The sequence below is a fragment of the Callionymus lyra genome, chromosome 15 (assembly GCF_982586985.1).
Source record: "Callionymus lyra chromosome 15, fCalLyr1.hap1.1, whole genome shotgun sequence".
NCBI lineage: Eukaryota > Metazoa > Chordata > Actinopteri > Syngnathiformes > Callionymidae > Callionymus > Callionymus lyra.
Genome location: NC_141832.1, coordinates 23,482,378 through 23,505,449, shown reverse-complemented (window position 1 = coordinate 23,505,449; position 23,072 = coordinate 23,482,378). Strand labels below are relative to the sequence as shown.

The 23,072-nt window shown below is 40.8% G+C and overlaps 1 protein-coding gene across 1 annotated transcript; it reads left to right on the top strand.

Annotated features, from left to right (window-relative positions):
- Positions 1-13,716: 13,716 nt before the first annotated feature.
- pdgfbb (platelet derived growth factor subunit Bb) lies at positions 13,717-22,677 on the top strand. Its single transcript, XM_087809324.1, has 8 exons — positions 13,717-14,207; positions 18,130-18,226; positions 18,467-18,514; positions 18,881-19,074; positions 19,144-19,320; positions 19,987-20,665; positions 20,726-20,870; positions 21,204-22,677. The coding sequence occupies exons 1-7, from the start codon at positions 14,142-14,144 to the stop codon at positions 20,854-20,856; spliced, it is 1,392 nt and encodes a 463-aa protein (XP_087665450.1). The 5' UTR covers positions 13,717-14,141; the 3' UTR covers positions 20,857-20,870; positions 21,204-22,677.
- The last annotated feature ends 395 nt before the right edge of the window (positions 22,678-23,072 follow it).

Here is a 23,072-nt window from a genome sequence, read left to right as displayed (position 1 = left end):
ATCTTTAACAATATCATATGACTAGGATAGTTTATAAGAAAAAAGAAAAAATATTTAGTTAATAATTTCTTAACTACATTGAAATGTGATATTTTGTGGTATCTTAGTCTACATCCTCTAGATCTATGGCAGTCATTGATTGTGGATGAAAATTGATTTATAAGTAAGTAAGTAAGTATTTTTTTATTTAGCGCTTTTCCAGACCAGGGTCACAAAGCGCTTAAATAATCAAAACAATATTCAATAAAGTATATACTTTAAAGGTCAAGATAAAACTGAAAACACAACAGGAGTTCCAGAAAATCAGGGAAAAGCCTGAACAAATAGAAACGTCTTAAGATGTTTCTTAAAGGAGTCAGTAGACTCCATCATGCAGCCTGACCATGAATAGCTCTGAAAGTAAGAACCAGAATTTTAAAGTTGATCCTGAAAGAAACCCGAAGCCAGTAAAGAGTTTTAAGGATTTATAGCATCATAAACCTGTCATCTTTGACAATTACATAAGAGTCATAGATTAAATGTTATGTTTTAATTATCTTTTTTTTTCTAAAATGTTATATTCAAAATATTTAACCTGTCATATTTATTGGTCTGCAACCTTTCAATTGGCTGGAAATCTAAATTTGTTTTAAACAAACAATAGATGTATAAAAAATGAATGAACTAATAAATAATTTAAAAAGGATTAGCAAACCTGGATTCTAAACATTATAGAGTACGGCCGTGATAGTAAAGGGTTACAAGGAAGACGCCGCTGTTTCAATGCTGGCAGTTTAAAAAACGTTTATTTCCTCCTACTGAGGGGAAGTTACCATAAATATTAAAATTTGCCTCTGGAGTGAAGAATCTCGAGCAAGAGTTAGCTCGACAGCATTATGATGTCAGGAAAGACCGACCAGCCTTATGTTGCTTCTGATTGGTTAATATGTTTTGGGGCCTTCTGTTATTAGATTTACGCAAGTAGTCTGTCTCAAGCTTTGCCTTTTAACTGCGGTTGTTTTTCCCGATCAGCGAAACTAAATAAGACCCTTACAAAACATTGAACTTAATGGTTAAAAAACATCTGTCAGACTTGAAAATCAAGGCAAATAAACATATCTGCATGCATTATATTGCCGACATGCAGACCGCCGCGCATCAATTGCATGTATCAACGTAGTTTGTGACACTGCCACGCCTGCCTACCCTGACCGCACGGCCCTAGTGTGTTGTTACCTACAACAACTAATGTATACATGTTGGTATTGTCCAAATGTCCATCTGGATCCACACATAACTTGAAGATATGCCCCTCCCTGTGGTGCAGAACAAGCTCTTTCTTCTTATTGGCACCTCAATTAAAAAAGATATTTCAACTGCAACATTTTTTCATTAAAATGTTATTAAAACCATAAAAATAAAATGAAGGGCAATAAAATGTGAGTATTAAAACACAATACAGTTGAAAAATAGGAGTTTGGTGGGGACCGACAGACCAACTCTGTGTGAACCAGAACTTCCAGCGGTGAAATCTTCAAATCCACTAAACACATGAAGGCCAGTCTTTCACCTAGACTCTGTAAAGGGAAGCGGGTCTTTGTTCCGCGGCCAGGACGGAGTACACATTGTTGGTTGGGATCTGAAGTTCAATATGCGGTCATATCCTCCTTCCCTGCATCGCGGCGTGAACTTTTCCCAGGAACCTGATGGACACGTGGTGCCTCAAAAAAGTGCACCACCTTCTGACCACCCTTTTCTCAAGAGACCCTCACCTGCACACCAGATCTGACGTCTTCTCTGCTTGTCCAGTGACTTATTTAAACGGCTGAAGTGTTCAGATCCTGAGGTGTGAATGCTGGTCGTGTGGTTCACAAGAGCAATTGAGTCCCGGTGCCAGCACTGCACACGCTCCAGCGTGGGAGTCGTCCTACTTTGTATGTGAGCTCTCCTTCCCTGGTTGAAAGCTAATTTCTCTCCCACCATCTCCCGTCCTCCACCTCCCTCTTCCCCTGGCTCGCTGTCTTTCCCGGCCAACAATAGACTATTCTGTGGCGTCCCGTGCGAGCTCTGACACACCCTGAGCCAAGGCCGCGATGCGAAGGGAGAGTGCTGGACCGTGGCCAGCGAAGAGGGACACAGGCTCGATTCTCGTCTGGGAATGTGGATTCTGCCTGGACGACGGATCCTATCCGTCGCACTGCACTTTTCCTTTTACGCACAGATTTGACATTTTGTCACCTTTCATCCATCCAAGAAGAGCTGCTACATTCAAAACTGCAGTACAATTTCCTTTATAGATGTACACAGAGCTACAATAACCTGTCCCCCTGCCTATTACCCAGGGTTGCTGGGCTGGACTCCAGTATCTCTTTGAATATGATGGATCAGCAGAAATAAATGAAATTGGCCATTTTATGATTTTGCTGTGTCAGCATTATTGATTTGAGCGTGACATTGTTTGTCTGGACTCACACAGTAGCAGAGGGAAGACAGCCACACGCATCACATGACTCAGCCACAACTTACCTTAACTTAAAAGAAACATCTAAGCAAAATGAACCAACAGGAACCTTTAATTACCTTCCTCAAATAAAAACATAACTTCTAAAACGTAAACATTACCAGATACAGGTACACACTGTACAGACAAACAAAGAGTAATTCAGTGGAGCCTTTTGTCCTGCAATGCATGCTGGGACAGTTCTTTAAAAAAAAAAGAAAAAGAAGGCAGTTGAACGTAGACTGTAGAGTGAACTGAAGGACTTGTAAGTACAGAAAATAAATCACCGTATTTTAGTTTTATGACACCTAAATTCATCATTTTAAAATTATTCTTTAACATTTCCGAGTGTTAATGCAGCCACTGGTTTTGTAAAAACAAAATGCTTGTTGAAGCTGTAAAGTCTTTAGAGTACAGACGAGCGTTTCTCCTCCACAACGGAAAACATTAATTAACGCCGGGCGGCTCGTCTGCCTCATGGCTGGGATTAGAAAGACGAGTCACTGAAAACGATCGTTGGACAACAGCCTCTTACGTCTCCGCTGCTGCTTGAGAAGCGTGTTGCTAAAGTGGGATGAGAAACCATGAGGAATAGTTTTAAAGTCCCGGGAGCTTTGGCTCATGCTGGCTCTCAGAAAAAGACTTTCACAAGGATGACTATGAATCTAAATCTGATACGAGCGAGTCTGCACGACCCTACTTGTTACTGTCTCACCAGAGTAACATCATCGCTTCATTGATTTTGTCCATGAAAGGCATGTAAACAAACGTTGATGCAATCAAATGCAACAATGACTGTTCGGACTCCCACGACACATTTCAATAAAAAACTACTTGATTCTGTTCTTGAATTTATACTTTAATATCGGGCCCCACTTTAGCTCAATTATAAATGCTTCCAAAAACATCAACAACCACACAAGGTTCTATTTACCATATCCCAAACGTAAATGTTGATTATATGTACACAAATATCACTTTTTGATTGACGTGTCACCCTTGAATCATGTTTCACACACACAAACACACACTTTCAAACAAACACAGACGAAGGAAATGGAGACTAAATCACAGTCATCATGTTGTTTATATGTTCAATGTTTAGTTCAATATAGCAAATAATTTTCTTCTCCTAAAACATCTCATTGTTGTCTTCTTCTTCTGCTTCTTTTTTCTGGTGCCTTCATCGCCAACAACCTCAGTACACTTCCAAAATGAAGGCGTATTGTTCTGAAAGGGTTAAAACAAAACCCTCTGTAATGTTGAGAGACACATCTATTGGTCAATTACCTTAAATAAGAATTGATGTGTTTAACAAGATCTGTCGTTACATTATCACACAGCTGGGACTCTATCCACAGTCGCACGAGAAGAACTTCGACATCAGCTGTGTATAGAACCGACTCCCCCGTGAAGTTAATATCATGATGTAACGCTGCCCGCCGGACCTGCCAGCTGGACCTGCCAGCGTCGACCCGGTCCGCCTTGACCTTTATAGTCGCCCTCAGAGGCGTAACGTGGAGCAGCTCTGCGGTTATGTAAGAGGCGTGACATTTCTGTAAGCTTCTGTCATCCAACGAGGCTGCAGGACTTGCTCAGATGGACCTTTGTAGTTTTAGAACTTGCTAGTTTAGTTAGTGGCTAACAGTGCTAGCTGTTATCAAATATACCATCCCTTAACTTTTATAATCGTTTATAATGAAAATAAAAAAAGGCTTAAATCTCCAGATAAAACTAATCTTTGATTTTTTTGAATTCAGGACATTTTTTAGGAAGTGTTTTGAAATAAATGGAGATGGAGTGCATCAGTTATGGAGTGCTAAAAAAATCAGAAAATATTTCTTGTAGAAAATGGTAGACCTGAGTGATGAAAAAATGAAATAGAAGTTAACATATGTTGAAACAGTGCTATTAATCTAACCATCATATAACTTGCCAGCTGTTACAACTAGACTTCTACACTCTTCTCTCTCTGGCCCGCATCTTCGTATTTAGAGGTATTTCCGCTCGCACTTGGTCCGGGCAGCATAATGGTGATTATTACAGTGTGAACAATAGTAACTGAATCAAAGCCTGGAGAGGCTTGTTGACCTTTCCAAGCTAAACTGGTCCTGGCTTCTGTCTGTGCGCTGCTGAGTCCATTGTGTTCTCGGACCTTATCATTGTGCCGCAGCTTCCTCTCCCTGCGGTGTGAGCGCACACGTGCATGTGTGAGAGATGTGCGTCGCCTCATGTGTCCGTGTGCGCCTAAGACCTGGACCACAGAACATGTGAAACAGGACCTGGGCAAAGTGAGGCTCAGGGGCCACATGCGACCCATATGCATATGTGTGGCCCTCAATAGTTGGGAACTATTAACTGACCGTGTAGACACATTTCTGATAGCTTAAGTATTTATTGAATTAAATAATCATTCTAAGTAATTCAAATTTTCTTATTCTTATAACATTGTGTCACTATGAAACTTATTTTTCTTGTTTGACAAACCAATAATGTGGGTTAATGCATATGGCAGCTGATTATTGATCATTCGTGTTCACATGATTGTGATTGTATCACAAATCTTATTTCTTATCAGTTGTGATAATACAGTCAGAAACTTAAAACACCTGTCGCTCTCCCTCCCTCTCTACCTCTCCGTCTCTCTCCCTCTGTGGGAGTGAGACGTCCTATGATGTCACTCGAATCCAGACAATGCACCCACTCTACCGGGGCTTCCCCTGCTCCGGCAACAGGGGGTGCTGTTGTGTCCTCATGGCATGTGCACTATGACTCATCGGCTCCTGTCTCCCACGCAGTCATTCACAGAGTGGCTGTCAGCCAGAGCTCCATTCTATGACACACACACACACACACACGCGCGCACAAACACACGATTTGCGTGTGCACAGACACACACACACACGGTGCAGAAGAGAGAACAGTGGGACGCTGGGCTGGGGGAAATGTTGATATCCTGATAGAAGTCTTGTGGGTCACTGAATCAATGGCAGAATTGAAACACAAAAGACAAAACACAGCGTTCATTGTGTGTGTGTGTATATGTGTGCGTTTGCATGAGTCACAACACTTGAATTCAAGGACACATCCATCCTTTCTAACTCTGACAATACTTGCAGATGTACAGCATTAAATTAAATATAAGGTTCTGAGGTTCACAAATCCGTCTTATCATCCATCTTCCTTGTGAATTCCTCAACTAAAATCTGACCAGAGTTCTTCTGAAGTTTCAGATTTTTGCTGAGATTAAAATTCTGCTGATTCAGATAGATTTTTCCTTGAATCAGCAGAAAAAAGTCAAATCAACAATTATGCAGCGGACTTCTACACAACCCAAATAAAAAGACAAAACAGGCATCAATGTAAAATATACTAAATATCCAAAAAGCAACATTTAGAAAAAAATATTTGTATCCATCTATAACATATTTTTATAGATTACTTGGATTTATGACTTTAATTTCTGAAAATTTAATTTAAATTAGTTTTTCTATTTCGGAGCTATATTGCAAAAATGACAGCTAATAGCAGTGGTCTATTACCTCCTTGGCAGTAGTAAGTAAATATGGTACCCAGACTAAGTCCTAAAATTCATTGCAACAACAGGAGAAGTAAATATGTTGAGTTCTGTTGGATTTCATGGTTTGAAAATCAAATGTTAAGGCTTAAAATTTGACATTGTCTGTGTGATGTGTTCTGTAGGGGGCGCTCTCACATAGAGTTCAGAACTGTTTTTATCCGTCGAGCAGTTGTGAAGCGATGTCAACAATGGTAGTCTCGTATATCAACACATAGAAGTGCTGCCAACGCTATATGTTTGTGTGCTAGTGTGAGCCACAACACATATTAAGATCCATAATGAATAATCAAGTGGTTTGAAACACTTTAGTTACGTCAACACAACCTTTGCAGTGTGTTTTGTGAAGTAAAGTCGTCTCAACTGAGCCTCACGCTGAGATAAAAGCGAAGCTATGCTAGCATTGTTCCACACACCGGACACGCGGTTCGTTGTGCTATTGTTGGAGGAACGTCAGAGATGAAGTTGTGTAGTTTCAGTGTGTGCGTCGATGGCAAGCGCTCCGGCCTCTACCTGAGTCAGACCGGAAGAGATGGCAGGAAAACACCTGGGAGCCGACGAGGGGTAAGCAAACACAGAGGCGGGAAACGGAAGAAGAGGGAGAGGAGAGGCAGGATGAAAAGGGAATTGAACTACTGTTTAAGACAGAACAGGAAGATGACCGGGGAACACAGCGTTCCGGTTTACACCTTGGCTCAGGATTTTGATCTTGAATTGGAAAAGTGCGACCAAAGTCTTTTTCAGAGTCAACAAACCTGGTGAGGCTCAGATTAGCCAAACATCTGCAACGAACTTCCCATCTGTCCTGCAACATTCCTGCGTGGAGGAATGAATCAAACTGAATCAAACCTCAGAGAACTTGTTGATCTTGTCTGTGTCAAGCACTTGTTGCAGAACTTGAAGAGATTAACTGGTCACATCCCAACTGGCAGCTGAGCTGCTTCTTCCCACTCCATTGTGCTTCCAGACACAATTTTCATTGTATCTGCAGTAGGAGGGGATGGAAATCACCGCTCCAGCAGACGCCAGGCGGCCTGTACCCATCGACCCTTCGCCCAGCAGTGGCAGCGCGTCTGTTTGCAAACCCCCCACCTACTCTTATCCCTGTCTTCTGGGAGGTAAAGCCTGGATTTCCCCGTTTCCACTCTCCCTGGCTGTTTAACCACTAACGCCTGCTCTCACCCTCTCATTTACACCACCCCTGTCATTTCCTCTCCATTAAACCATTATGTCTTTTTACTCCTTCCCTTTGTGCCCACCTGCACCCCCCAACACTCAACCTGTCCTCGTACTTGACACTTTTACTTCCAGCAACTGGAATCCTTCGGATCACATGACACAACTTTTCTCACCTGGAGCTATGATCCGGTACTTTTACAAACTTCTTTTTTCAGACGTTCACATCCTGAGGGACACGAGTGTGGGAACCTGCTTGAGTCCTTGGCTCCTGCAAAACTTTGATGTCTGGGGTGACACTTAAAGAAACAACAGCTTTGACTGTTTTAACAGAACATACAGGCGTTAAGGAAGAGGTGTCCAAACTTTTTTTTGAGTGAAAACAAGCAAATTTCAAGAGAGAAACTAAGAGTTATCTCATTTAAAACTTTCATATAAAAGCTCCTATATCTTCCACCAGACAGAGAAGAAAAAAACATTTTCAGTCTTTAGAAATTAACATTGTCACTTCAATTTTGTCATTAAAATCTCGTAAATGTTACATCAAAATCTTAATATTTTTAGGATTACAAATATTGTACATTCACTGGTTTATAACAAAGACTGCGGGCCCATGAAATCTGCTAAACTTTGGACATGCCAGCGTTATTGGATGGGGTGGAACAGTATATGAAATGAGGGATGGACATTATTCTTGGTTTTTCTATAAGAATATTAACTTTAATTATTTTAATTATTTTAGAACAAAGTATCAGGGAAATGATATTAACAAAATATAAATACAAAAAACATCAGTTTAAGACAGTTTAATGAGCATGTTAGGTTCTAATTTTGGGACTTTCCAGGCATAGAGTAAAAAATGTACTAAGAACTAGGAATATATATTTACAATTACATTCAAACATGTGTCATGTGTTTCACAACACTTGAATTCACAGTTTTTACATTTATTTTTGGGGTTGTTTCTACACTAAAAATGAAAGGTATCAGACGGAAAAATGCACCTTGAAACATGTGAAACGCTTTCACCTCACCTCGGAGGTGAATCTTTGAACATGTCAGCAGCTTCAATAACAGCAGTAGACGTGCACGGACATGCACGCTCAAAGCCTCAGAAGAGTGTCACAGTGTCCTTAAGTTAAAATCGCTGTCTAAAGATACATTGTTGCTACGGCAACACGTTCGATGAGTTGTGATGTGTCATAGTGAGACATTTTTAAATCAATTTATAACCTTTGATTTGAATCCTAGGCTTATTTACAATCTACTTATAAACATATGACAATATATACATGTGGGTGTGTTCGTTCCACTGAGTATACATCTATCACACTTACAGCTGCTGACAGATGTGCTGACGTGACAAGACGATTATCTATTTATTCTTCTTTATGTTGTTGACACGCACTTGGCTGAACTCTGTGTATATCGCCACAGTGACAGGTGTCACATACATCTCTGTCATGTCATGTGACCACTGAGCTTCTTGCTCGATCTGAGGGTCGACCTGAAAAATCCATTAAAACTGGGAGTGAATCACAATGGAAGGATCCACATCATACTGGCTAAGAGGAATACCAGATGACACGGCAGCACATCAGGAAGGAAGCCTGTAAACAGGAATTTGTGGGAGAAGGCACAGACACTCGGCAGTCCGAACATCGAGAGGGAAACACGTAGAGAGGTTTTAAAATACACCTGTGATCCTGTTTCCTCCACTGTCCTGCTATTTCTGTGGCCTCATGATCAACATGTATTTTGGCCATGTGACTTCAGGACCACATGCTAGTGTGACCTCTGATTGAAAAAGACTCTGATCAGTGCGACTAAAAGTAAACCTCAAGTTGTGTGTCTTCAGCAGGTCCAAACTATTTTTTTTACTTGTAAACATTCTCATAATGAGATTGTTTATCTTGGGTTAATTATCGACGTCATGTGACTTGGGTGTGACCGCAGAGTATGAAACGGTGCAAATATACACTAGATGGACTTGATTGTGGTCAAGGCTCCAGATGGACCTTTCACAATCGGTCAGAAAAAGATATTTCTAGATTAATACTTAAAGACATTTAACTTAACATTTAAATAAAGAACATAAATCAACCTTTGTTTGACTGTTTGCTGTGAATGTCAGAGCTGAGCTCTAGCTCTACTCCACAGCTATGACGGATGACTTAGCGACTTGGAACCACTCAGCGTAACTGTCACTCAGCAGTGTTTGCAGCAAGTGTTAGCAAACACACAGACGCAAACAAACTTGGCTCGTTCCCTCTGTACAGTGTTGAGAACAATGCAGCAGATTTCCATAGTTTCAATAGAATGATTGCAGTGGTGAGCAGGGAAGTTCCCTGACGGAGGGGGTGGGTGGGGTAGGGGTGGGGGGGGGGCGGGGGGGGGGGTAGAGGAATGCTGCCTCCATGGACTGGAGCTAACCAAGCATTTCTCATGAAGGTGTTTATTCTCTGCACTGGAGTTGTCCTCCGGGACTTTATCCAAACGCTGTGATCAGCAGCTATTGAGGGTCGATTGATGTCCCAACATACACACCTGCTCTCCTCAACTCCAGACCTGTCATGTCAGGTTTATTCCCGCCTAGCGTCAGCGTCTGTTCTCTTTTCTACCAGGACGTCTCTGTCGTTCAGATGGTCGTAGTTGAGAAAATTCCAACAATTCTTTATTGTCAGTCTCCTGCGCTCATTTGTTAGCTGCTGCTGACAGATCTGTCCTGACACACACATACACACACATACACACACTCACACACAAAGATGCACACAGTCACTCATGCACACACACACTCAAAAAGAAGCACATAGTTACTCATACTTTCTCACAAACGCATGCATATATCTAGACAAAAAAACTAGCAGTATAGATGCACACACACACTCACGCACTCACACCCACCTAGACAAACACACACACACACGCATGCATGCACGAACACACACACGCATTAAGACTAATACACAGACATATGCATGTTAACACACATGTACACACTTACATTTAGACACAAACAGATGAAGACAAACAGACTAATCTATACACACACTAATTTAAATAAATACACACATGTGGACAAACACACACAAATGTAGACACACACACACATGAAGAAACACACACACGAAGACACACACAGATCTAGACAAACACACACATTTAGACACATACAGATGTACACACACATGTAGACAAACACAAGTAGACACATGTAGACACTCAGAAGTTCACACACATGTAGATAAAAAAATAAATGTAGATGCACACACATGTAGTACACACATGTACACACAGACATGTAGACACACACACATGTAGACACACACAGATGAACACAGACATGTAGACAAACACAAACACCAACACATGTGCATACAGACACACTCACATGCACAACACACAAGAAGAAGAATCACTAAAACGGCATCATGTGTTCTACTTCTATGTTTTGTGTTTGTATCCAGAGAAGCAACATTTATTGTTCAGGAGTCACTTTACTTCACAACAAAGTACATCTTTGTCACTGAAGTCGGGGTTCATCCTCCTCCTGGCCACATTCAAGAAGTAACCTGAGAGGTGAGGTGAGTGGATCAACTCCAGGCCTGAACTAATGACTTCCCACAAACCGCCCGGTTAACTTCAGGACACGTGCTGGCGAGATCGTATCCCCGCAGCTAATCGAGGGTCAGCGACTCCCCTCTTGACCACCATTCATTCATTAATTTCTCATGAACACACGCCAGCACGCGCACACACACATGAAGGGAGAAATGACATTACCGCGGACATTAACCGCTGAAACCTTCGGCCTGTGATGGAAACTGACGTGAAATGAAATGGCTTCATTGTCCTCGTGAAGATTAGTTCAAGGAGCTTTGACCTTCTTTGGATCTTCTGAGAAGCTCTTAAACATCTGAGCTGCTGTTTTGCATAGAGGCGACTCTGTGCTACACTGTGTGTGAGTGTGTATGTATGTACTGTATATGGGGAACAACTCTGGGACAGTGTTGGATGTGTTGAACTTGTTGAGCAGTGGAGTCCTGCCCATGTGACCGCAACAACTGAAGAAGAGACTTGTGAACATTACTTCACCTGTCGCCCCTTTAAATACCATTAGCATCATTTGATGCAGTGCATTGTGGGACTTGCAGTATGTACTCGATGGTACAATTAATAAACCTAAAAAAAAATTATGACATGTGATTCATTCTACACAAACGGTGCAATTTCCATTTAAAAAAAGGATCCACCCTCCCAGCTAAGCTATACCCAGCAATACTAAGGCTGGTTCTGCTCGAGGTTACTGCCTCATAATTTTCCTCGCAACTGTCACACTGTGATTCTCTAATTGTTGTTTCACTGGGATCTGTTTTTCTTTTCTCCACTATAGTCTTATTTAATTTAATTTAATTTAATTTATAACACAAACAAAAATAATATTTTAAAAACTTTTAATGGTTTAATGTCATATTAAAATAATAGATTTGCTGTGGTTCATTAGAGCAAGTTAGCCACTTGCTAAGGTAGCAAGTATAGAATTTAAGAATGACTGTTAGCCGCCAGCTAAGATAGCAAGTGTAGCATTGAGTTTATAATGACTTTCACTTTACATAACTTTGTGTTAACTCGCTTCTCACAAAATTATTTTGAAACTAATCATTGGATGTTGAAAACATAACATTATGAGCACTTTGCAGTTTTGCAGTGTTTTCTTAAGCAACCTGTAAGAATGATGTACACAAAGTGTTGCTCAAAGGCAGCAGGTGGTCCACACTGTCTTGCTTTTGTGATGCTTCAGACGTGGATGTTTCATTTGTACGGTCACAATAGTTGTCGGGCCGGTGACCTTGCTCAGACGTGTGAATATGAAACAAGAGTAAATTTAGCTCCATAGCTCACTCGGTTTCCTCCATCCACTCTTGTTAGACAAACAATGGCATCCTATTATTCACCTCCGCCATTTTGAAACAGGAAAAAAAAAATTGTCGGAGAAACAGTAACTAAATATAAGATCTTGTTTTCCTAACTTCGATTTTAGCTTCAACTGGAGGTGAAACCTTCTTGACATTATTAAAGCAATATCAAGCCGTCTGGCTGACATTTTGTCCAGACATAAAAATTTGGATCATTGTTCCTAAATGTTGCCTAAACATTAGCGAGAACTAAAGGTCAGACCAGGCAATAACAGCGGAGAACACCTTTCCTGATAACAGAGAGGTAAAACCAGGAGTCGGTTGTCAAGACAACGATCTCTGTGACCTCTCTGATGATGGCTGACATGCCATTTTTACTTTTACTGGAAAAAGTTGGGGGTGATGAATAAATAAATGTTTAACTATTCCTTAGTTTATATATATATATATATATATATATATATATATATATATATATATATATACAGTATATATATATATATATATTTACAAATAAATACATGTATTTAGCATATTGTCAATTTTACAGTTTTTCAAACAATAGATACATCCATCCATCATCCATCCATCCACCCATCACTTATCCATCCATCCATCCATCCATCCATCCATCCATCCATCCATCCATCCATCCATCATCCATCCATCCATCCATCCATCCATCCATCCATCCATCCATCCATCCATCCATCCATCCATCCATCCATCCATCCATCCATCCATCCATCCATCCATCCATCCATCCATCCATCCATCCATCCATCCATCCACCAATCCATCATCAATCATCCATAATCAATAGTCCATCACCCAATACATCTCCAATTCATCCATACATCACTAGTCCATCCATCTGTCCATTATCCATCCATCCATCCATTCAGCCATCCATCTATCCTCCCAGCAATCCATCATCCATAATCAGTAATCAATTATCAATAATCAATAATAAATAATCCCTCATCCATCCATCCACCTATCCTTTCATCCATCTATCTCTCCACCAACCCAATACATCACCCATTCATTTATCCATCACCAGTCCGAACATCTAAGTAAGTAAGTAAGTAAGTAATTTTTATTTGTATAGCGCTTTTCCAGACCAGGGTCACAAAGCGCTTAAACAATCAAAACAATATTCAATAAAGTATATATTTTAAAGATCAAGATAAAAATGATAACTCAACAGGAGTTCCAGAAAATCAAGGAAAAGCCTGAATCATCCATCCATCCATCCATCCATCCATCCATCCATCCATCCATCCATCCATCCATCCATCCATCCATCCATCCATCCATCCATCCATCCATCCATCCATCCATCCATCCATCCATCCATCCATCCATCCATCCATCCATCCATCCATCCATCCATCCATCCATCCATCCATCCATCCATCATCCTCTTTCATCTGCTCCCTCTGGTGGGCTATCTCTCTAGCCACCAGGGGGCGGTAGAGACGCGCCCTCCGACAGCCCCTCCTCCCTCCGCAGCGGCGGCGGCAGCAGCGTAATCAGGCAGCTCCAGCACTGAGGCGCTCCGCTGCACTTTGCTGTGTGATAAGACTCGGAGGAAGAGGAGAACCGCAAACTTCCATCCTGACCTCAGACTTGTCTCTCTTTCAAGGTGATCCTCGGAACGGTTAAAGAAACGTCAAGACTCTTTGAAATACTTTGTAACTTCTACATTTTATTTTTTTTATCTTTTGTTCATCTTTTTTTGCTGCGTGGAAATGTAAATGTTTCTTTTTAAAGTACCGGAATCAGTTTTGAGCTGAAGAAAAATTGAAATTGGGATCTTATTAAACCCTTTTTTTGTTACAACACGGAATAAACGAGTCGCTGGAGCGAGGACAGAGCGGTGTTTTTGCTCGCTGAGGAGGGTCTGGTCACCGGGCGCAGTGCCAGCACAGACGGACTCTCGCTCTATAAATGCCCGGGCCGTGGGAGCTCCAGGCCGGGCAGCAAGATGAGATCGTGGGTACTGCTGCTGCTCCTGCTGCTGGCTGCGTGTCCGCGGTTTGGCGTGGCCGAGGTGAGTCCCCAAACTTCAGAGGAGCATCCAAACATTTCTTCAACTCACACCCCGTAACACCACTTGTTTCACAAGCTCACTTGTTAATGCCTACATATCTTTATTTACAGAAGAATTTAGACCTTGTCCTCGTCATGTTAATATTGTTTACTGGCTCAGTTACTTTTTGACTCAAATCCAAGGGGAATAATCTGTTGCCTTGATCAGTGTGCTGCTATCACCAGAAGTTGACCTTTAAGTCTGAGCAAGTTGTTCTCGAGTCAAGCAATGCTGAATGATGCCTTCCTCAATAGGGACCGGACCTGGCCAATGTGCGGCTTGTGGGCAACATGTGGCCGACTTGCTGAAATATGTTTGGTCTTATTAGCAAAACTGAACACAATGTTTCGTGTTATGATAAATAATTTCAAGTGTTGAGTTTTTTTTTTAAATTACACAATTATGATTTGTTGTCCCACATTGATTTTTTAAACAATACAAACAAAACAAAGAGGGGAAATATATATATCTACTGATTTGTTTGTCGTTCATAATTATCTTAAAGATTATAAATAAAATGGTTTTACCGAAAAGTGAACATTGCCTCGTTTATGTCGTAAGAATAAAAAGGGCAACAATATCTGATGACCCCTCACGTCCCCGCCAGGATGTGAAGTGGCCCCATTGGAAATGTAATCGCGCACCACTGGACCAAGGCAAATATGGAGTGACTCTCCCTCACATACACTGCCTTTATTAGAGGATGCCCAGGTGCATGCTGGGTTGTCTTCTGGGGCTGACAGGTCAGAAACTTTAGGTACAGTGAGCTGCAGTTTGTGCAGATGTTGGGTGGCGTGCTTGGTGATAACTCACTACACTGTAAGATGTAGTTTTGGAGTGAGAGGTTCAAATACTGAATTTTACATCAACCTAATCTATCTAGCTTTCCAGGGTGTCCCCACACTCTCGCTCATTGTGAAGCAGAATGAGAAAATTAAACCTGCCTTTTTCGTCCAGACATACTGCTACCGTGAAAGTATCTAAAGGGAAATTGTAACATTCCTCCAAAGTCTGTATTTTTTTTTCTACACAGAGACAAGAACAATCTGCCCACAGTTCCTACTTTCATTTATTGACACAAAAAAGAGGAAAATTCGTGTCATTTTTGCGTCGTAATATAGATGAGCAGGTCAAGTCTAAATGATAAGCCTAAAATCTTTTTTATTTTTAAAGGGTTGACAAAATGAAAAACATTTGATGCATGTCTTAATGCCAAAATAAACTCTGACTCACATTGTTATTTTAAAAGCAGAAGCATGACTATTAATAAGTTGAGCCAGCTAATAAACAAACACGAGGAGTTCAACTGTCCTGAGATTAATAAAGATATACAAATATAAAACATGTTTAATGTAAGAAAAGAACCTTCGCCATATGTTCTCTTTGAATCCAAATACTGATGTTTTCAGCAACTGTGGAAATAAAGTAGTGAAAGGGGAAAGCATCACCATGACACCCCCCCCCCACCCAAATGAAAAAAGAAAGAAACCACCCCTGTCAGTCAAAGGTGATGGATGAATTAAAATTCCTCTCATCAGTCACTTGTGAACAAAAAGCTACTTTAAATCAAAAACCTGGAATTCCCCAGGTGTAAAGAGAACATGTGACGGTTGCGAGGAGGCAACATTCCTGAATCAGCTATAAGAGATGCTTGATGAGTGGCTTCAGTTGTCCGTCTCTCTTCATGTGAAATGAATTCTTGAACGATCATTTAAATCCCATTCATTAACTAAAAACATATGACATTAAACAGACCACCAGAGTTGTACTCAGACGTGGAAACATCACACCATCAATTTATTTATAAATAATCTGCTTAATACATTGAGTTTAATGGTTTGACATCTGAATTCACGATGAGAAGACATCCAGTTGTAGAGTGTTGTAATGGTTTTCAGTGTCTGAGGGTGTCAGTAACTTATGTCACATTATGTCTCTTTAAATTTATAAATTTTATGGATACAAATTTAGAAATCAAAATCAATTTAGAACATGCTGATCTTTGGGCCACATGAAGAGCACATCTGCACACACCAGCATCATCATCATCAACCAGCCAGCTTGTTAGTGAGTTAGTTCTATCAGCCACTATCCCAAATACATCATTTCAGAAGATAGTGTCTAATTGACATACAGACATGTTCCTGTCCTGCATTAAGGCTGACTTCCCATAAATCTCAGCTAAAACAACAAACTTATCAGCATTCATCATCAAGTGAGAAAAATAAAGTAAATTTGATACCAAAATAATGGGATGGAAATCTGCACACACGTGCTGCCTTAGTAAGAACCTCACACGTGACTCACAGCCGGCAGTGAAACCTTCTATTTATGTTTGTGTTTGTTTAGAAGTTCTTTTCTCTGTTCCAGCTGCTCTGTTCACCCGGAATTCCTCAATATGGCAAACATTTCTTCAAGAGATATGGATGTGTTTTAACAGTTTTACAAACTTCACTCATCTCTGTGGTGTTTGTTAAAATAACATTTCTTACGGTGAAATATTTCCCAGCTGCATCTATCAAATGCCAGAGCCAAGAAAACAAACAGCCCTACTATATAATACAAGTTCAAACTGGATTAACAAATAGAAGATTATTTTTCCTTTACTTAACCAGAAACTATGTTTTTTTTGGAAACAATCATTAAAAGATGAGGTGTTGCTATTACTGGCTAAATGCTAAACACGCCAATGTGATACAAGATTGAAAAACAAAAGGGTATGTTCTTAAGTCGTTTTAATAAGCATCATTGCTACTTAAAATAGTGCCTCTGTTACTGAAGAGTTTAATTGAGTGGCTGAAGCTAGCTAATCGGCTAGTTATTCAGAAATGTTCATCAATATTTCTTGCTGGGACACAAACGGTTAAACAAAGACACAATTCCTATAATTACCATCAGACACAATTAGCCGATCTGGCAGGTTGACTCCGCTGGCGAGGAGAGGAAATAATGACTGAAAAAGTCCTCGGGGGCTTCAGCGGCTCAGCATCTGAAGATGTGAGCAGAGCAGTCGGCATTTCCCTCCTCTGTTATTCCAGTTTCTGAAAAGATGGACAACAATGGAGCAGAGTCTGAGGTGTAGATGGGAGGTCATGTGACTTCCTTCAGCCTCAGCTCCACTTTAACATCTCGTTTTATGGTCTTTGACTGCTAAAGCAACTGATTGTCGGTCCACTATAAAAAGGTTAACAGTTGATTTGAGACTCACAAAAGTCTAAATTAAGCAAATAAAAAGAAAATCTATGTTAGGATCACAATACTAAACAATAAACAATTAAAACTATTCATTGATCAACGTATTAGTATGATAGTCTTTCTTCAATGCATTTTCCTTTGCTTCCCCAGTAATTTATTTCATACACATTATTATTAATCACTAACACACTCATTTTGTTGTGTATTTTCACCTCTTAGACTCATTAGACATGTATTTATTTGTAATTTAGATACAATTGCAGATTTGATTTCACCCTCTTTAGGTTTTAGGCGATATTCCTCAGTGTCTCCTGGCTTCGACAGCACTCCAGATCAAGCATTCAAAATAGCATCACAACGTCTCCCCTCTTTTATTCCTCTATTATCCCTCTATTTTTCTGATGCCCTCTCTTCTCCTTTCTGTCACTCCTTCCCCCACTTCCTGGCTCCTTCCTGGCTCCTTTGACCCCTAAATGTTAGCAGATGAGAAGACACAACGCCAATAGTCATTCACCCTGCTCTTAGTGACCATTGTGTGTCTGCTTTGCTTAAGTCTCACCCCCCGCCACACACACACGCACACACACACACACTAATAATGACCAGAGGGTTAAAGCCACACTCAGTTCATCACATCAGCTGCCCAGTGTGTTGTTATATTCACAGTCAAAGTTTGGATGTGTTTCAGGGGGAGCCTCTTCCAGCAGCTCTGGTGGAGCTGGTTAGAGACAGTCCCATCTCCTCCATTGAAGACCTTCAGCTGCTGCTCCTCTCAGACTCCGTAGGTAAAGACAACAGTTACACCTACACAAGGAGTGGATACATTTTACCCACATATTGACTTCAAGAGCATTAATGACGAACGCCAAAGCTACAATATAACAAGATGAACTTGTGAAAGTTATTTACTGTTGCTTTAATAATGTTGTATGTTTTTCTTATTAGACTTGTAATGATAATAATAACTTTAAGCCCAAAGTACTAAACATGAATTAATTTCCAGACCATTATTTTTTCTGACTCAGATGAGGAGGGAAACTCAGCTGCTGGTCACAGGTCACCAAGGAGTTTAGGTGAGTGTATGTTCTTTTGCTCTTTATTGGAATAAACACATTTGTTTTGAGGCTGATAGTCCTCGCTGGTGTGCAGCAGCAGATTCCTAATTCTCCGCACGCACGTACAAGTGCTCATTAGTTTGCCCGACAGTTGATTAATGAGACGTGTGGTTTTAGTGACACGTTAAAATCCTCCACGTTAACCTTCTCTCACTGTCAGGGTCGAGCAGATGTTACTCCGCGTCCAACCTCATTAATCCACTTAAACTTTTCAATTTGCAGCCGTGACGCGCAGTTTTCATCAGGAATACTGTCCGCTTTCTTCGTGCTAATAAATCAAAGTCAAATTTTAATCATTCTACTCTTTACACCGTTGCGTTTCAGACGCTCAGCCGGCGCAGCAGGCTCTGTGCAAAGTTCGTACAGAGGTGGTGGAGGTCACCAGGTCGATGCTGGACCGCAGCAACGCTAACTTCCTTCTGTGGCCTCCCTGTGTTGAGGTGCAGCGCTGCTCCGGCTGCTGCAACGCCAAGAGTCTCCAGTGCGTCCCTTTCCGCACCAACACCAGATATCTGCAGGTGAGACGCGCAAAAAAAGTCGCTTGTTGAAATATCTCGCGACAAATTATCTTTGCTAAATCGATCCAGGTGATGAAGGTCGAGTACATCAACAAGAGTCCGACGTACGCCAAGGCCGTGGTGTCTGTCGTCGACCACGTGGAGTGTCGCTGTCAGTCTGCACCGGCACTGAAGAGGAAGTCGCCCCGCAGGCAGAACGGCCCGCACAAGGAGCAACACCAGAACCAGACTGTCAGCCATGGACCGGTAAGGATGATGTTCAGGTTACTAGACCAATAAGGTTGACATCCTTCATGAAGGTTCAACACCAAACTTCTTAGATCCACGTAAACAAACTAACTCTTCCTGCTCCCTCTATAACCACTATTTTTCTTCAAGGAAATATCTTTAACCAGGTCCATTATTTGGATCAATATGGCCCCCAATATTCTGTGTTGATTATTATTGTCTTCAAAAGATTAGTGCTGCTCATTTAGGTGTCCAAACATATGTTAATAATAGAAAAACACAGACATAACTCTGCCAAGGAGATCATGGCTTTATATAGGGTTGTCTCATATGTGGTTGTTATAATATGTGGTTTTGTCTATAAAGATACATAAAAAGGTCCAAATGTTTGTGATATGATTTACACTGTATATAATGAAAGAAATCCCGGCTCCACAGGGGAGGACCAGAGAAATAGAAGTTTAGCTTTGATTGACACATACGGAAGTAAAAATGATTTTATGTTTTCTTTTCTGTTACAACATTTGATGCGTGCTCCACATATACACCTCTTTACATTGATCTAAAACATTTTTCTGGATGTACAAAGGCTCAGATGTACATCCATATTCTCTGGGTTAGCTTTAGGCTAACTATAAATTAATGTGGACTGAACAGGCCTTTCTAACTACAGTCTTATTCCAGGTGAAAACACACTCCAAAGACGAGCTCCATCATCATGATGGACTGAAACACAACCAGGGTTCTCACCTGCAGGACCTGCTCCAGCATCACTGGAGCACCCGAGGAGACACCTTCACTCATCATGAGGGCTTCAGTCTGGTCGAGAAGGACTCGTCTCAGCCGGGGGAACCTGCCCTCTATGCGCCCCACTGGAGGGACAACTCCACAGGACAACTGCAGAAGAATGGGAAGACCTCAGAGGGAAACAAGAGTGCAGAGCGTGGTGGTGTGGAGGTGGTGGAGATGACAGGGGAGCTGTTGCCATCAGGTACTGTAGGGAAGGAAGGAGTCGAGGCGGACGACTCACAAGCAAACAGCCGGTCGTGGCGGCAGGACAAGTCCACACTTTTGAAGCCTGTGACCCCTCAAGACAAGCCGAATCCGTTTGAGGCAACTGCCAGCAGAATCCTGAGCAGGTTCCGGCCCACCAAGGAACCAAATCCAGAACCTAGGAGAGGAAACGACACTCCAGAGGAGGAGGAGGTGATATTAGAGCTAGAGAAGAGAATACTGGAGCAGGAGAGAAGAGAGCTGCTAATGCTCCACCAGAGGTTGGATCAGGAGAAGGAGTTGCTGAGACAGAAGAAGAAAGAAGATGATGAGCACACTAAACATCACCTGCATACAACACAGAGACCAGGTACGAGAATCAGCACAACATGTTCTCATTAAAGATTTTAAACCGTTCATTTCTTACAAGAAACCACTACGACGGCCAAAGCAGTACCTGCAGCACCAGCAGCACCCAGACCTCCAGCTCAACCAAAGAGAAGGATGAGGAAGAACCGCAGACGAATCAGCAAGGCAGCGATGAGAGCCATGTTGATGTAGGACCTCGGGCACAGGTACGAATATGAATTCAACCACTGGTTGTCAGTTTGAGCTGAAAAAACATTAACAGAGGTAGAGGGGTTAAGAGGAGAGTGCAGGCAGGATAGAATAGGTGGAGGCTTTGGACATTATTGGACCTTCGTTGATGTGTAAGAGCAGTTTTTCTCCACCGGTCTGGCTTCAGGTCCTTCTATTGTGACACAATTTAAAAACAGAAATCTGGAAGTTGAGAATCACTGGTGTAGAGAGCTCCCATACACAAAGGAATAATCAGAGTTAGAAGAGTTAAAGATGCTTGTTGGACGTTAGGAGGAGAGAAAGTGAAATTTTGTTTTTCTACTTTTCAGCACAACATCCTTGAGGATGTAATGGATGCAGGAGAAGTGAAGAAGAGTCACGTCAGTATTTACGCTCTTGTCTGTAACCTTCTCGTCCAGTGAGTTTCTTCGGTAACACTACTAATGACTGATCCTTGGAGCTTCTCTGTATCCCATCTGGAGAGAAAAGAGGAATCATTTGTTCTTCAGCAGACCAGAACTGTCTTGTGAAAGTGACAGAATGAGGATTTCTGCCAACCTAAAGAAAATGTTGACTCGAGTGAACGATAAAGACAATGTGCCAAAGACGAGGTTGACCAACTTGTCAATGTTGCTCTAAACACCTGATATCAAAGAGATGAATGCAGAGATGGTGTAACTCTATTTAACATATTTTACAAACCTGGTGCAGTTTCAAGTCAATAAGGTTTCTAATTTAGGATTCTTTATTCCCACCATGTGCTTCTTTCTTATTTATTTTTCAACACTGTTACTGTGGATTAACATTCCTGTACAATACTGAAAACAAGATGTGATGATGATGATGATGACGATGCACTATGTGTGCATGTTTGTCTTTGGTGTATGTTTTTTTTACTGCTTGTATGTAGAGTTAGTATAAGTTAAGTTTATTTGACCAACATTCTGATAGAGAGTCGTCCACTAACAGTGTGTCGGTCCATCCTGTCGTATATCACTTCTGTCTTTGATCGTGACTGAGAGATCAAGAATGGATAACAAAGTTAAATTAAAGCAACACGCGAATGGATACTCTGAACCAATGAAATAAAACCCAAAGTTTACATTTAGCGAAACAGGAAAGTGAGCAGGACAAGTCAGTCAGTTTGGATAAAACCAGCTCTAGCTAGCATTAGCTAGTAGACGAACATGAAGCAAGCTCAAACTGAACAGAGTTGACTTCCATATTTCTAAATAAAACTTCACTGATGAAGCTTGAAATCATTAAAATCTTTCTTAGCTGCCATTTGAAGTTGCTCCATCCTCAGCGTTGGCATAGAAAGAGCAGCATCTGTAGTTGGCTCTAACATGAATTTTCATTAAGAGATTGGGAATTCAATTCATTATAATTCATATATTTATTATAGCTAAGTAACAGGAAGAATTTGTCAGGTTTTACAATGTGCCTAAATTCTACTTCTTGTTTGCAAACTTTATTTAAATGGATTCAAGTTCTGAATTCGATTTGGACTCTTGCACGGGCCTCATTGTGAGTCCAGGAGACCTGGGAAGCTTCAACACTAACCCCAGAAGAGGAGGACAAAGTTTGCTTGTCACAGGAAACTTCAATAAACAGTATCTTTACAGTATTTGATATAATGTAAAGTCTCAAATGGAATATCATCCTCCAGTGCCACTCAACAAAGCCATAGAACGTATTTAAATAGACAACAACCATGTGTTCATGTAGCTGATGTCAAACTATTTGTCTGTTTTCCATGAATTTACTTCAGTCTGAGTGTTTATTCAATGAGAACAAACTTCTTAAAACTGATTCCGTTTTGTGTTTTTATTTCAAGCGAACAATCTTTTTTGTCAATAATTTGACAATATTGATGAATAGATTGAAAATGTATTGTGACGTATTCACTCACGCTGAATGTAGATTAAATTAACTTGAGTTGCTTCAATAAGCATTTTAAGTTCCTGTCACCATAACGTTTAGTGACTGCTGCTTAACTTTTTTGAAACCTTATAATATAGTCTTACAAAGAAGTAAGTGTAAAGCTATGTAAACATTAAAAAATAAAGAATAAGAAAAAAAAACAAAAGATGCATTTTTATGGACTTTTACATTTTTATGGTTTATAGTTCAATAAACTTCAAAATATATGGTTAAAACGAATTACTGCATTTTTTCTAGTCCAAAAACATGGAAAA